The sequence below is a fragment of the Doryrhamphus excisus genome, chromosome 7 (assembly GCF_030265055.1).
Source record: "Doryrhamphus excisus isolate RoL2022-K1 chromosome 7, RoL_Dexc_1.0, whole genome shotgun sequence".
Lineage (NCBI taxonomy): Eukaryota > Metazoa > Chordata > Actinopteri > Syngnathiformes > Syngnathidae > Doryrhamphus > Doryrhamphus excisus.
In genome coordinates, this window is record NC_080472.1 from 11,435,021 (window position 1) to 11,451,188 (window position 16,168).

General features: G+C 44.6%; 1 protein-coding gene across 5 annotated transcripts in view; it reads left to right on the top strand.

Annotated features, from left to right (window-relative positions):
- smoc1 (SPARC related modular calcium binding 1) overlaps window positions 1-10,492 on the top strand; it is a 39,648-nt gene extending 29,156 nt beyond the window's left edge. For 4 of the 5 annotated variants that reach the window (XM_058078485.1, XM_058078486.1, XM_058078487.1 and 1 more), the window contains 5 exons: window positions 164-246; window positions 3,494-3,599; window positions 4,876-5,120; window positions 5,523-5,556; window positions 10,080-10,492. In XM_058078485.1, coding sequence (XP_057934468.1) covers window positions 164-246; window positions 3,494-3,599; window positions 4,876-5,120; window positions 5,523-5,556; window positions 10,080-10,203 — 592 coding nt within the window. In that variant the 3' untranslated portion in view covers window positions 10,204-10,492. The remainder of the gene's footprint in view (window positions 1-163; window positions 247-3,493; window positions 3,600-4,875; window positions 5,121-5,522; window positions 5,557-10,079) is intronic. The other variant, XM_058078489.1, reaches the window with a different exon arrangement.
- The last annotated feature ends 5,676 nt before the right edge of the window (window positions 10,493-16,168 follow it).

Here is a 16,168-nt window from a genome sequence, read left to right on the forward strand (position 1 = left end):
TATTAGCCTTGTAGATGCTAAGTTCAATTTATTTCAGCCTATAAAAAGATGGGCCCGGCGGCTTTGAGAGATGGGTAGCCAGAGAGTCGGTTATTGATTTCCACACAATTTTCCTTTCATTATATTCCTCCTCCGTTCATGTCTCGTGTTTTTCTTCTAACAGGTACCAGACGCCAGAATGTGACAGAGCGGCGCGGTCTCACGTCTCAGACTCGGAGGATCTTTTCCAAGGCAGAGACCTGACAGGTTTTCCTCACTTTCTCCTGCTGTCAATGAACCTTTGGATCACGTGACCGTACGCCAGGATGTAGTGTTGATACAAACGTTCCTTTGTACACCACCTTCCTGTTTTGCCATGAGTTATTTCTTGAATTTTGTCGTGTAGGAAGCAACCGTGTTTTCTTTCGTATTCCAACTATCTGCACATAAAATATGTGATTTTAGTAAGGCCGACCTGTCTCGTGACTCTCCCCAAAGACACGATGAGGCTACGGCACACCACCTTCCTGTTTTGCAATGAGTTATTTTATGAATTCCGTCGTGTAGGAAGCAAGCGTGTTTTCTTTCGTATTCCAACTATCTGTACATAAAATATGTGATTTTAGTAAGGCCGACCTGTCTCGTGACTCTCCCCAAAGACACGATGAGGCTACGGCACACCACCTTCCTGTTTTGCCATGAGTTATTTTTTGAATTCCGTCATATAGGAAGCAACCGTGTTTTCTTTCGTATTCCAACTATTGTTACATAAAATATGTGATTTTAGTAAGGCCGACCCGTCACGTGACTCTCCCCAAAGACACGATGAGGCTACGGCACACCACCTTCCTGTTTTGCCATGAGTTATTTCTTGAATTCCGTGCAACAAGGATCGGACATGCAGAGGTCATAACCTTGTTCCTACTCATTACCGCTCACCTCGCTTTGTTTCCGCTGTGGCGAAGGCAGCACTTGTAACTCCTGCTTTGATTCCCCCATCTGGTGACTTCACAGAGTGGAGCGCGGCTCCTGGCTGCGTCACAGATGTGTGCCGTGTTTTATGATGGGAAGCAGTGAGTGAGGCTGCGGTGGGTGTTGGAGGCCGCTGGGGGTGAGGGTGCCGAGGGATGCTCTGAACGACACAATGAAATCGGGTATTTCCCAGCCGTTCCAGAGCCGACAGAGAAATAACTGGTGATCATTTAAAGCGGGAGCGTCTAGTAAGAAATCAGTTCCGGCAAGCTCGGGGGTCACTAAACAATATTCATTCAAAAGAGTAATACATTTTTATCAACCAACCAACATGTCGTCAGGTTGAATTAGTAGTAGCTTTGCCTGCTAGGAGCAACTGTAAACATCCATGGCGCCTCAGCAGGTGGTTGGAGAGATGCGTCGTGTTGCCGTGGTATTTTAGCTAACCTTTATGTAGCCTACAGACAGCAAGCAACGTACGTTGCTTCCAAAAGCCAAAGTTATTCCATACGCTGGACCGCAGTGGTGGTTTAATGATTTCTTCCTCGCCGGCTTGTCAAGCTACATATGTTTTGTCTGCCGGCGCGTGGTGATGACATCACAGACTGGCAGACTGAATGGAGTAACGTCTTTATCATGAAAGTGCTTAAATGCAATACTTTATTTCGTAGTATGATGCACTCCATTGATGACCTTAAACGATGATCGGTCAATATATGTCGTATGGAATGGCAACTTTTTGAACAGATGGAAGTTGGATCATATAAATCAGGGGTCTTAAACTCAATTTACTTGGGGCCACTGGAGCTCCGGTCTGGGTGAGACTGGGCCGCATCAGGTTTTCCCAAAAAAACCAACAAAAAACGCATTTATTAAAAACAAAAAAATGTAAAAACTTTTTTTCTACAATAAAAGCTCTGATAAAACATTCCACTGTTCTCAAATATCTTACTTTTTATTTTTCTACACAAAATAAGATGAAAAATAAATAAAGAAATCAAGAATAAAGAAAATCAATCAATCAGTAATAAATAAATATAATAATGATAATAATAATAAAAACTTAAGAAACCACATATAGTTGGTGGGTAGACAAATGATTTTTTTCAGATTCAAATGAACAAAGCATTATTAGAGCCCTGTAGACATGACAAAACACGACTATAGTCACATTTATACTCTTTTTATTTACAACATATTGCACAACTGCAGGGTCTTGAGACACATGCTAACTCACAAACTAGAGAGCTAGCGACCTAAACGGTAGCCTTCAAGTTATTTCCTTTCAACTTAAATAGCCAAAAACTTACCACTTCCACACGGATAGGGAGGATAACTATTAACAGTTATTTAACCTTTAACATGAACATGAATCAAACGTAATAATTTTTTCTGGGTACATGATACCATACAGCATCCATATCAAACTTGCGCGGGCCGCACTAACATTAAACTTTCATATCAAGGCGGGGGCCTCAAACTAGTGTCCTGTGGGCCACGTTTGGTCCGCGGGCCGCGTGTTTGAGACCCCTGATATAAATAGATACATGATGTAGTAGAATCCATCTCGTCCTTTTTTAATACTAATAAGCCATATTCAACCACAAAACAACATGATGTATTAATGAATATACTGAAGAACTGGAGTCTGAGTGTCGAATTTGGGAGAAAACTTTATTTTTCTTGCAAACATTAACTTGCACTCTTTGCTACGTGAGATATGAAAGCCCCGTCTTTCAACCACAACAGGAAGCGGAAAAACCCCCCGTCCCTTGCGCCCACCCCTCTGCGTGGCAACCCCTCCCTTATCGATCGTTCCGGGGTGAATTATGTCGCGGTAACCTACCACTACAATACTGTATTTTTGAAAAGCCTTGACATAAAAGCTGCAAAATTGGTATCCCCATGTGGCGAGGGATGGCGGTAGCCACCTTTAGTTGGCCTTTGTACAACAATGGACTATCGTTCCTGACACCCACTTGGGGCTCACAGTGTTTGCTGAGAAGAACCAGAAATTGGACAAATGTCATTGAGAACCCCTGTGCTCCATTCATACCATGCCAGATTGTTCTGCTGGACCCCGTTGGCGTATACTCGTACGGAGTATTAGCACTTTTGACTGAGTGGATTATTCGTACGACTGTTTAGGAGCAATGGCATTCTTTAAAGAATAACGTGCAAAGGTACTCTTGAGCGAACATGCAAAGCCCCAAAAAGAGGAAGGAGGCCACAAGAAGGGGCGGACCAATAAAAAGAGATTAGTTTACTACACAGCTGCGTTGGAAATGACGATAAAAAACGTCCGCGGCTTTGGTTTACTATGAAGGTGGTACATCTGGGCCATGAAACACGGCTACCTAAGGTGTTTGGAATCGTGTCATAAAAGTTTACAGGTCGGCTCTCGCCATGTGTCTCGAAATGAAACGTTGTCATCGCGCACGCTCCATTTTCTTCATCATTGCGAGTCTTTAACGACACCGTAACGATTGGAATTAGTAGTCCACGCTAATTTTTTTCTGTGTCGTGTGTTGATTTATTCCAGGTTGCCCCGAGGGGAAGAAAGTAGAATTCATTATGAGCCTGTTGGATGCGCTCACCACCGACATGGTTCAAGCCATAAATTCACCGGCCCCCTCTGGTGGAGGGAGGTAGGTATGACACCCTTGATGAGAACACAAAACACGACACATACCTGTGTTCTTCCTCCGAAGCCACACGTTACCAAGCGCCCTTCTTTTGAAACTCTAGCTTTCACTTCCTCCACCAGTCATGGTTCTCATTTCACACTTGCTTAGAATATTAGAAACACCTCTTAGTTAGCAGAACTGATACACTTCAGATGGGGAATGGGATGCATTTTGATTTAAAGGGGAATACGCTTGCCAACCTTTGGCTATGTGGATAAAAACAGTGCATTCTTTCGTGATTAAAGAGAGCTGTAACAGCGCCTGTATAGAAATACAGCACCGAGGTGGGGGGGCGGGGAGAGGGGGGTACGTGCGCCAGCATGTTGTAAATGTTCCGTCTAAATGAGTCAGCACACCGCCATTATTGTCTAAATAGCTGATAGATAGCATGATCATGAATATTCATTCATTTTCTACCGCTTATCATCCGCTTAAGGGTGCTGGAGCCTATCCCAGAGGCAGGGTACACCCTGGACTGGTGGCCAGCCAATCACAGGGCACATATAAACAAACAACCATTCACACTCACATTCATACCTATGGACAATTTGGAGTGGCTAATTAACCTAGCATGTTTTTGGAATGTGGGAGGAAACCGGAGTACCAGGAGAAAATCCAGGAAGAACATTCAAACTCCACACAGAGATGGCCGAGGGTGGAATTGAACTCAGTTCTCCTAGCTGTGAGGTCTGCGCGCTAACCACACGACCGCTGTGCAGCCCTGATTATGAATATTCATTCATTCATTCATTTTCTACCACTTTTCCTCACGAGGGTTGCGGGGGTGCTGGAGCCTAGCCCCGGCTGTCTTCGGGCGTGAGGCGGGGTACACCCTGGACTGGTGGCCAGCCAATCACAGGGCACATATAGACAAACAACCATTCACACTCACATTCATACCTATGGACAATTTGGAGTGGCTAATTAACCTAGCATGTTTTTGGAATGTGGGAGGAAACCGGAGTACCTGGAGAAAATCCAGGATATAATATAAAATATAAAATAATATAATATAATATGATCATAAAGACAGCTGGGATAGGCTCCAGCACCCCCGGGACCCTCGTGAGGAAAAGCGGTATAAAATGAATGAATGAATGAATGAATGAATAATATCTGTGTGTTGACTTTTTGTAAGGAAATATATACCAGCTGTACACCGAGTACTCTAAAAGTACTCTAAAGATGCGATGGCTGTACTCACTTCTGACTGTAAATGTTTGGTGATGCCCACCAGGTTTGTGGAACCAGACCCCAGTCACACGCTAGAGGAGCGGGTGGTCCACTGGTACTTTGCCCAGCTGGACATCAACAGCAGCCACGACATCAACAAGAAGGAGCTGAAGCCCTTCAAGAGATACCTGAAGAAGAAAGCCAAGCCCAAGAAATGCGGACGCAAGTTCAGCGAATACTGCGACCTGAACAAGGACAAGGCCATTTCCCTGCCGGAGCTCAAGGGCTGCCTGGGCGTCGGCAAGGACGGTAAGAGCGTGGCTGACATGATGGATGAGATATCTCAGGGTCAGGGATTGAGGTCGTGACCTCAGCATCTGGTAAAAGGAGTCTCTGTCGTATGGCAGCAAGACGATGACCCAGCAACCAATGCCAAAGTCGCCCGGCTGATAAGTTAGCCGCCTTTCCTGTAAAGCTGCACGCCACTTCCGACCGCCGTGCGTGACGCCAAGCCATTTACGTTTGCTTTTTGCAACTTTTTGCCACGATCCACGTCATACTTTGTTGTTGTTTTAACATTTGACTTCTTTTTTTAGAGGCTCCAGTTTGACACTGGAACAGACTTTTTATGTCTTCCCAAATTGCTTCCCCTTTTTAAAACCCGACAAATCTTCCATCCTGTTAATTATTCTTTTTATTTGGCTTTTGCAGGTGCTTCAACAGCAGGCAGCAACCACGGGACAAGGCAAGGGACCAATGCCTCTTTTACTAATATTTTTACTTGTATTTGTAGCCTTTGGTAGTCAGTAACATATTAATACGCTCCTCAGTCCCAATAATCATATTCATATTTGTCTGTAACTCGTGACATAATCATAATATCAAATTAGAAGCTAACTTTTCCATTCCATTTTCCTCCGCTTATCCGGGTCCGGGGGCAGCAGTCTCAGTAGGGAGGCCCACACTTCCCGGGTCCCGGCCACCTCCTCCAGGTCCTCCAGGAGGACACCAAGGTCTTCCCAGGTCAGCTGTGAGACATAATCCCTCCAGCGTGTCCTAGGTCTGCCAAGGGGGCCTTCCCCCGGAACACCTCATCAGGGAGGCGTCCGGACTAGATGCCCGAGCCACCTCAACTGGCTCCTCTCCATGTGAAGGAGAAGCGGATCTAGCCCCTCCCGCATGACGGAGCTTCTCACCCTTCCATTTCCCTAAGAACCAGATCTGGCCCCATGGGTGAAGGCCCGACCACCAGGCCCCGGGTCTAGCTCCAGGGTGAGGCCTTGGTATACCAAGTCTGGGCGATGTGCGGTCTCGTCTCTTGAACCTTCTTCATAGGGGTCACCTGAACCACTCTTGGTCTGGCCCCTCACCTAGAACCTGTTTGCCTTGGGAGACCCTACCCGGGTCATATAGTCCCAAAAAAAAACAATTGAGAAGTAAAAAGGCCTTATGCTGTTAACTATGAACATATTCCATAAATAAGAAATGCTACTTCTCATGGTTGGGTTCTGGTCTGGAACCATTAGCCATGACAAATAAAGGATTCCGGTATTCCTTGCGTAGTTCCAAGAAGTCGTGTTCTCAGAGTGACTTCACTTCCTTTTTCAATGGCGAAAAATGTCAATATTCAAGGGACAGAGGAACTCGGCGTACTCAAAGGAGGAAGAGGCAGGACACAATGCTAACATTACGTTGGAACGTTGTTTCCCTGTCGACATCTGAAGCTGGAACCGTGTGCTAAAAGAGCCGAGGAATATTAGCTATGTACTTTGTTGATTATTGATTTGATGTTCTGTCTGCCGCTACGCGCTCATCAGTGGCTCTCGCCAGGTGAAGCAGTACTGGCGTGTACTCAGCTTGGAGTACTTGTTGTCGTCCTACAGGGAGACTGGCCAGTGGTCACTACACGAGCATGAGCAGGAACATCTCAGCTAGACAGCCATCGGATAGTCGGATAGCATTTTAAATGGCCTTGATCTTTGATCCTTGATCTTTGATCCTTGATCTTTGATCCTTGATCATAAGTCAGGATGCTGTTGCGAGCGCTAGGTGACGTTGTACTCATTGTACTCAAGGAAGATAGGTCAATGGTGTCCAAAGTGTGGCCCAGGGGCTTTTTGCAGTCTGTGGCTGTTTTTTTTGTTAGTTTTGTTAATTGGCCCGGGACACATTCTAGAACTATAAGAAACCTAAAAAAGAAGAAAAAATTTAAAGATTACAAGAATAACAAGAGGAAAAATAACATAATTTTGGAAGGTGAAATAATATAGAAAACAATTTCATTTTTGGAAAATTAGTTTGCAGAAAAAGTAAGAAGGAAGTCCAAATATTATGGGAATAAAGTCGTACTTACAAGATGTTGAAATGAAAGACTGCACAGTGGTGAAGTGGTTAGCAGGCAGGCCTCACGGCTACGAGACCCAAGTTCAATTCCACCCTCGGCCATCTCTGTGCGGAGTTTGCATGTTCTTCCTGGATTTTCTCCGGGTACTGCGGTTTTCTTCCCACATTCCAAAAACATGCTAGGTTAATTGGCCACTCCAAATTGTCCATAGGTATGAATGTGAGTGTGAATGGTTGTTTGTCTATATGTGCCCTGTGATTGGCTGGCCACCAGTCCAGTGTGGACCCCGCCTCTTGCCCCAAGACAGCTGGGATAGGCTCCAGCACCCCCCCCCCCCCCAACCCTCCTCGTGAGGATAAGGGCTGGAAAATGAATGAAAACTTTGCATTTTAATTTGGGAATTTTGACACTGACCAGCTGCACGGCGGACGTGTGGTTAGCGCGCAGACCTCACAGCTAGGAGACCAGAGTTCAATTCCACCCTCGGCCATCTCTGTGTGGAGTTTCCATGTTCTCCCGTGCATGCGTGGGTTTTCTCCGTGTACTCCGGTTTCCTCCCACATTCCAAAAACATGCTAGGTTAATTAGCCACTCCAAATTGTCCATAGGTATGAATGTGAGTGTGAATGGTTGTTTGTCTATACATATGTGCCCTGTGATTGGCTGGCCACCAGTCCAGTGTGGACCCCGCCTCTCGCCCCAAGACAGCTGGGATAGGCTCCAGCACCCCCGCCACCCTGGTGAGGATAAGCGTTAGAAAATGAATGTGTAATTGTCGTGTAGAAAAGACACAAACCGCCATTTGTAATTAGACGAGCGTTCATGCCCTCATTAGGCCTGCTGGGTTGACTTGAGGGCTTGAGGGTATTTACGCACGGCTCTGGAAGAACAAGTCTGGATGCTTGTTGCATCCTTCGGTTGCCCCTCATTAGCCAGCTGTGAATGGACTCCATTGCAGAGCCGACCGATGTTGACTTTTGTTTTATTTTGTTAGTCAAAACTCAGGTCGGCTGTTAATCGTTAGCGTGACACCCGAAAACAGGTTTTTTTCTACAGCAGCAAAATAGCGTTTCATAAGCTCTAACCTGCTCCCTCGGAGAGCGTCCAAGAGCCCTTTAGACATGTCTGGGAAAACGCTCCGAATAAGGACAGGTGATGTCTCGCCACATCCAAGTTTGGGAAGCTTTCATGGAAGCTTTTCTTGGATTGGGAAATAGAAAGAATATGAACTTTTATGAAAGATATTCAGTCTTAAATGAAAAAAACAATGTGACGGTTTCATGGTAAACTATACAATACATTCATTCATTCATTTTCTACCGCTTATCCTCACAAGGGTTGCAGGGGTGCTGGAGCCTATCCCAGCTGTCTTCGGGCATGATATTGATAATGATAACCATAATGATAATGATATCAATAATGATAACCATAATGATATTCATATTCATTCATTCATTCATTCATTTTCTACTGCTTATCCTCACGAGGGTGCTGGAGCCTATCCCAGCTGTCTTTGGGTGTGATATTGATAATGTTATTGATAATAACAACAATGATAATATTGATATTCATTCATTCATTTTCCACCACTTAGCCTCACAAGGGTCTTGAGGGTGCTGGAGCCTATCCCAGCTGTCTTGGGGCATGATATTGAAAATGATAATGATAACCATAATGATTTTGATATTCATTCATTCATTCATTCATTTTCTACTGCTTTTCCTCACGAGGGTGCTGGAGCCTATCCCAGCTGTCTTTGGGCGTGATATTGATATTGATAACCATAATGATATTGACATTGATATTCATTCATTCATTTTCTACTGCTTATCCTCACAAGGGTCATGAGGGTGCTGGAGCCTATCCCAACTGTCTTTGGGCGTGATATTGATTATGATAACCATAATGATATTGATATTGATATTCATTCATTCATTTTCTACTGCTTATCCTCGCGGGGGTCACGAGAGTGCTGGAACCTATCCCAGCTGTCTTTGGGCGTGATATTGATAATTCATTCATTCATTTTCTACCGCTTTTCCTCACGAGGGTCGCGGGGGTGCTGGAGCCTATCCCAGCTGTCTTCGGGCGTAATATTGATAATGATAACCATAATGATATTGATATTGATTTTGATATTGATTTTGATATTCATTCATTTTCTACCGCTTATCCTCACGAGGGTCGTGAGGGTGCTGGAGCCTATCCCAGCTGTCTTCGGGTGTGAAATTGATAATGATAACCATAATGATATTGATTTGGATTTGGATTTGGATTTGATTTTGATAGTCATTCATTTTCTACCGCTTATCCTCACAAGGGTTGTGAGGGTGCTGGAGCCTATCCCAGCTGTCTTTGGGCGTGATATTGATAATGATAATGATAACCATAATGATAATGATATTGATATTCATTCATTTTCTACTGCTTATCCTCACGAGGGTCACGAGGGTGCTGGAGCCTATCCCAGCTGTCTTCGGGCGTGAAATTGATAATGATAATGATAACCGTAATGATAATGTAATGTAATGCCAATCAGCAACCAGGATGGCTGAGTTCCATGGAGGCCGGGGGGGGCTGGCCTCCCCAGTTCTAGGGTGTTTCGTAGCACACGTAGATATGCCTTTTAGTACAGAAAACTATTATTATTATTAAAAATATTATTATTATTATTATTCATGCGTGTAAAAGCGAGTTAGCGAGTCAGGCTAACAACCACGCCATTTTCCAACGTGAAGCCCAATCAGAGCGCCGCAGCTGAGCTCTAATAGGAACATCTGTAAGCAGTCAGGGCCCATCTTCTCCTCTGTGTCGTCTCCCATCTTCTTTAGCTCCCCAAGCCCTCCTCGCTAACGTAGACGCAGGACCGTGCACACGCAGCAAAGCACTTCCTCCTCTGACGCCGACGCTTCCTGTGCTTGCAGTTGGCCGTCCGGTGTGAGACGAGACGGGCCCAGGAGCCGAGAGGAGAACCGAGGGCACAGAAGGAAGGCATCGGCACGCTCGCTCCACGGCGACAAGAAGAAAGACGGCGCAGAGGGAAAATAGCTTCCTGGGTTGTTTGGTTTCGTGAGGATAACAACGACAAAGACGACGAAAAAGCAGCGCCAAAATATTTGCACTTTCTCCTCCCTGTTTGACATTTGATCCGTTTGTGCTCGTATTCCCAGCCTGGATGATTGGAAGGTAGGAATAGATTTGGGAAGAGTTGCTGGGCTCACCACATCGTAGCAACAACAGTGAGGCTTGCAGGCAGCATCCTGGGGGAGGCGTAACCGTGGCGATGGAACGAATGTCTGTACATATCAACGTGCAAAATGAACCCATTACAAGGAAACTGTGACCCCTTATGACTTATTCATTCCGCAGCACAGGACACGTAGCAGCGTTTTGGGTCCAGTAAATGGGAATAAAATGTGAAGACCTGCGATGCTAAAGGTGGCTAACATCGGGCATACGGTGCCAAGACTAGTCCCCCCACCGTACTGACCCCGATATTAGATTGGATTCCTTGAGAGAAAAGCTGTGAAAAAAATGTCTTTTTCAGAGCTTTTCTTCTGTGATTCACATGCAATCCAGTCAAGTTATTCGAACCGCCAACCTGACGAGAAGATCGCAGAAGACGCTTTGTCAACTCGACTCCAGGACTTTTTTTTGGACTTTTATTTCACATTTCCAATCATTTCCAGGAGCATGAACACGGCTAAACACGGCTGTAACTTAGCAACCGCAGTTGTGACATAACGTAACGGTCTTTTCTCGTTACCATCATCTGAATAGTCATGAAAGTCTTCACAACAACATTCGGGTAGCGTTTACGTTTCTTTAGCAATAATTTCCTAATTTATGAGTATGAAAGAAATCCATTTGATGCATTTGAATTGTCACGCCTGATGAACATGTGCCGTTACTATCTTTAAAAATAGTGGCCATCTTGCTGTCAGGGCTGTGTCCTGTTGGAGGTCTGGAGATGTATACATGCAGACCAACAGGTGGCGCCAAAAGGTCTTTACTCCAAACAGTCAGAGCTTTTCTTCCAGTCACTCACCGGTGACCTTAGCTAGGTCAGTATGCTAACGGCGGCTGTGATCCTGTAGCCCAGGGGTCTCAAACTCAATTTACTTGGGGGCCTCGGGTCTGGGTGAGACTGGGCCGCATAAGGTTTTTTAAAAAAAAATGCATTTATTAAAAACAAAATTTTTTTAAAAACTTTGCTTTGGTTCCAATTTTCTACAAAAAAAGCTCTGATAAAACATTCCACTGTTCTCAAATATCTTACTTTTTATTTTTCTACACAAAATGAGATGAAAAATAAATAAACAAATCAAGAATAAAGAAAATCAATCAATCAGTAATACATAAATAAATATAATAATAATAATAATAAAACGGCAAATAATAAAAACTTAAGAAAGCACATATAGTTGGTGGGTAGACAAATGATTTTTTTCAGATTAAAATGAACAAAGCATTATTAGAGCCCTGTAGACATGACAAAACACGACTATAGTCACATTTATACTCTTTTTATTTACAACATATTGCGCAACTGCAGGGTCTTGAGACACATGCTAACTCGCAAACTAGAGAGCTAGCGACCTAAACGGTAGCCTTCAAGTTATTTCCTTTAAACTTAAATAGCCAAAAACTTACCACTTCCACACGGATAGGGAGGATAACTATTAACAGTTATTTAACCTTTAACATGAACATGAATCAAACGTAATAATTTTGTCTGGGTACATGATACCATACAGCATCCATATCAAACTTGCGCGGGCCGCACTAACATTAAACTTTCATATCAACGCGGGGGCCTCAAACTAGTGTCCTGTGGGCCACATTTGGCCTGCGGGCTGCGTGTTTGAGACCCCTGCTGTAGCCGGAAGCAATATTTACAAAATCTTGGACAACTTGTTATTCTCGTATCGCCGATGAAAAGGAGTCATTGCTGTACTTTTCACCTTGCAGGGTCGGTAAGGATGACTATTGGGTCTTGGCTAGGGGGGGTCATGTTATATTGGGGTCACGATGGTACCGTACGTTTGTATTTTTTCTTTTTCAGTTGCTAGCGCTTTGTCCTCACACATTGTTTTTTTTTTTCTTAAAATAAAGTTTGTGCCAAAATAAAGCACAATAAAAATAGCAGCACTAGTCGAGTAAGTGTTGAGTTGGAGGCACCGCACACATTTTGGGGGGGTTTTGGCCGCTTACTCGGACAAAGACACAAAACATCCCCACTGGCAGAGAGGAAAGATGACTAAACACAAGCAGAAGTGGGATACCATGTTTACATGCCTCACAAAGTCCTTTAATACTGGCGGTTCTGCTCTGCTTCATCCTGTTTCTTCTACAAATGGCCGTCCATGAAATAAACATTGGACTCTCCGGAGAACTATCAGTGACCCTTCATTGTCGTGCGCTTTGCAATGCATCAACGTCCAAGCGCCGATAGTATCGTGTTACCGTCGTCTCATCTGCGGTCAACTTTCCCTTCCGACCAAAGCGCCACTAAATGTTAAGAATGTAGAAAATATTTTCTGATTACTCGTCTCACATCACAAGTCCTGCTGTGCCTAATTTTGGCCAAGTAACCGCCAAGGGAGGGGGACGGGAGGACGCGGGGGGGGGGGGGCGTATATCCGTCCGTCCACTTTTGAAAACCGAAGCTGCTCAACTGCTTCCAGACACGGCCTAAAAGCAGCCTTCGACAGCAGCAATCACTGCTGATCGGGATTGGGGGTGCGGGTACGGGTGGGGGTCCCATGAGGGGGAACGCTCCAAGACGACTGGGGGTCTCTGTAAACTAGCAACTATCATCTCAGCCATCTTTATCATTCATTAGCAGAAGACTTTACATCTCAGTGCATTCCTAAAAGAGCACTAGGAGATCTCTGGTCCATAAAAACGGAAAGAAAATAGTCCTGAATTTACAAGAATAACATCAAATAAGAGATCAAATGTATAATTTTAGGAGATATTATTATTTTTATTATTTTGCTACCATTTGGCGAAGTGAAATATAAACAAGATCATCCAAGTCTGTCCCCTGATCCTAAGTAGTCCACCAGGAATACACCTGGAGGTCAAGATGGTTGCATCTCCAGGTTTGGACATGATGAAAGTGCCAGGTGTACCAGGCCACTTGGACAAATAATAGCTTCCATCTTCAGAGGCCCCCAGGATTAACGACACCGACTCGATCCGTCTACGTGATGCTCCGGGGTCTTGATGGGCGGGGTCTCGTATCGGCGATGAAACCCGAGCCGTGAGGCAGCTGGACCGCATCTGTGTCCAATCGCATCCAAAAATCCAATCCCAGATTGATAACCGATTGATTGATTGATTGATGAAATACAATATAGCAGATTAGACTAAAAAAGGCAAAAAAAAAACATAAACATACATTTAACACTTTGTTTTATTATGGTGAAAGCTAAAGAAAACAGCAGCATATCCAAGGATTGGCCCCCACTGGGAATGCTAAACTGTTAGCTGAGCATTCCGATCTCATATGTTGACATATTTGTCATATTTGTTGTTGTGAACTGTGACATCCCAACAAAGCTGACTTTTGCTGAGTCAACACAGTAAATACTGTAAACACTGAATCAACGGTAAAAGATGGTGGTGGTAGTGTGAAGGTCAAACACGGTCAAATGCCTGTTCCAAGTCCATAAAAAACATGTAGACCGGTTGGCCAACTCCCGGGTCCCCTCCAGGAAACGACAGTGGAAATAAAATAAAAAAACAATATCCAAGAATTGTCCCCCCTGGGAATGCTAAACTGTTAGCTTAGCATTCCGATCTCATATGTTGACATATTTGTCATATTTGTTGTTGTGAACTGTGACATCCCAACAAAGTTGACTTTGCTGAGTCAATAAAGTAAATACTGTAAACACTGAATCAACGGTAAAAGATGGTGGTGGTAGTGTGAAGGTCAAACACGGTCAAATGCCTGTTCCAAATCCATAAAGCACATGTAGACCGGTTGGGCCAACTCCCGGGTCCCCTCCAGGAAACGGCAGTGAAATTAAAAAAAAACAGTATATCCAAGAATTGTCCCCCCTGGGAATGCTAAACTGTTAGCTTAGCATTCCGATCTCATATGTTGACATATTTGTCATATTCTTTGTTGTGAACTCTGACGTCCCAACAAAGCTGACTTTGCTGAGTCAACAAAGTAAATACTGTAAACACTGAATCAACGGTAAAAGATGGTGGTGGTAGTGTGAAGGTCAAACACGGTCAAATGCCTGTCCCAAATCCATAAAGCACATGAAACCGGTTGGGCCAACTCCCGGGTCACCTCTAGGAAACGGGAGTGACAGCTAAAAAACAGCAGCATATCTAATAAGGATTGCACCCCCGGGAATGCTAAACTGTTAGCTTAGCATTCCGATCTCATATGTTGACATATTTGTCATATTCGTTGTTGTGAACTCTGACGTCCCAACAAAGCTGACTTTGCTGAGTCAACAAAGTAAATACTGTAAACATTGAATCAACTGTAAAAGATGGTGGTGGTAGTGTGGAGGTCAAACACGGTCAAATGCCTGTTCCAAATCCATAAAGCACATGTAGACCGGTTGGGCCAACTCCCGGGTCCCCTCCAGGAAACGGCAGTGAAATTAAAAAAAAACAGTATATCCAAGAATTGTCCCCCCTGGGAATGCTAAACTGTTAGCTTAGCATTCCGATCTCATATGTTGACATATTTGTCATATTCTTTGTTGTGAACTCTGACGTCCCAACAAAGCTGACTTTGCTGAGTCAACAAAGTAAATACTGTAAACACTGAATCAACGGTAAAAGATGGTGGTGGTAGTGTGAAGGTCAAACACGGTCAAATGCCTGTCCCAAATCCATAAAGCACATGAAACCGGTTGGGCCAACTCCCGGGTCACCTCTAGGAAACGGGAGTGACAGCTAAAAAACAGCAGCATATCTAATAAGGATTGCACCCCCGGGAATGCTAAACTGTTAGCTTAGCATTCCGATCTCATATGTTGACATATTTGTCATATTCGTTGTTGTGAACTCTGACGTCCCAACAAAGCTGACTTTGCTGAGTCAACAAAGTAAATACTGTAAACATTGAATCAACTGTAAAAGATGGTGGTGGTAGTGTGGAGGTCAAACACGGTCAAATGCCTGTTCCAAGTCCATAAAGCACATTTAGACCGGTTGGGCCAACTCCCGGGTCCCCTCCAGGAAACGGCAGACTGTAAATACTATATCAATGGTAAAATATGGTGGTGGTAGTGTGATGGTCTGGGGCTGTTTTGCTGCTTCAAGACCTGGAAGACTTGCTGTGATTAACGGAAGCATGAATCCTGAATTAAAATGTTCGGCCATCTGTTGGTGACCTCCAGCTGAAACCAACTCGGGTTCTCCGGCAGGACGATGATCCAGGAAGTCCACCTCTGAATGGCTGAACGGCTGGAGCGGCCTGGTTAAAGTCCTTTGGCGTTATGACTGCCTTTGTGTTTTTCTTCTTCTGGCATCACCAAATAAATTGTGCAAGAAGCTCAAGAAAAAGCGAAAAAAAACATGATCCATGAACATGGTCCATTTATTTGCTTTCCATTGGAACACTTAAACTACATCAGACACCATTAGGAGTAATTGGAACATTAGCGCTGGAGTGGGGATGGTGGTGGTGGGGGGGGGGGGGGGGGGGGGGGGGGGGGGGTCGGCGCCCTCCGAGCCCGCACCTGCACGGCGGGGTCAGGGAGTTGTCTGGGCCTGCGGGAGGTCAAAGGTCAGACTCCAGACACACTGATTGAGAAGTCAGCTGCGTGAACTGAGCTTGCAAGCGGATGACGCATTCAAAGGCATCGTGTTAAACATTCTTTCAGATTTTCAGCTTCTAAATCGCGACTCCGCTTCCTGGAGTCTGCTTCCTGGTACGACATTTCAGGGGTTAAATCCTGGCACAGAACAAAAATGATTGATTTCAATGAATACGATGCCTGGAATTTATCCACATCATAATAAGCGTACTGGT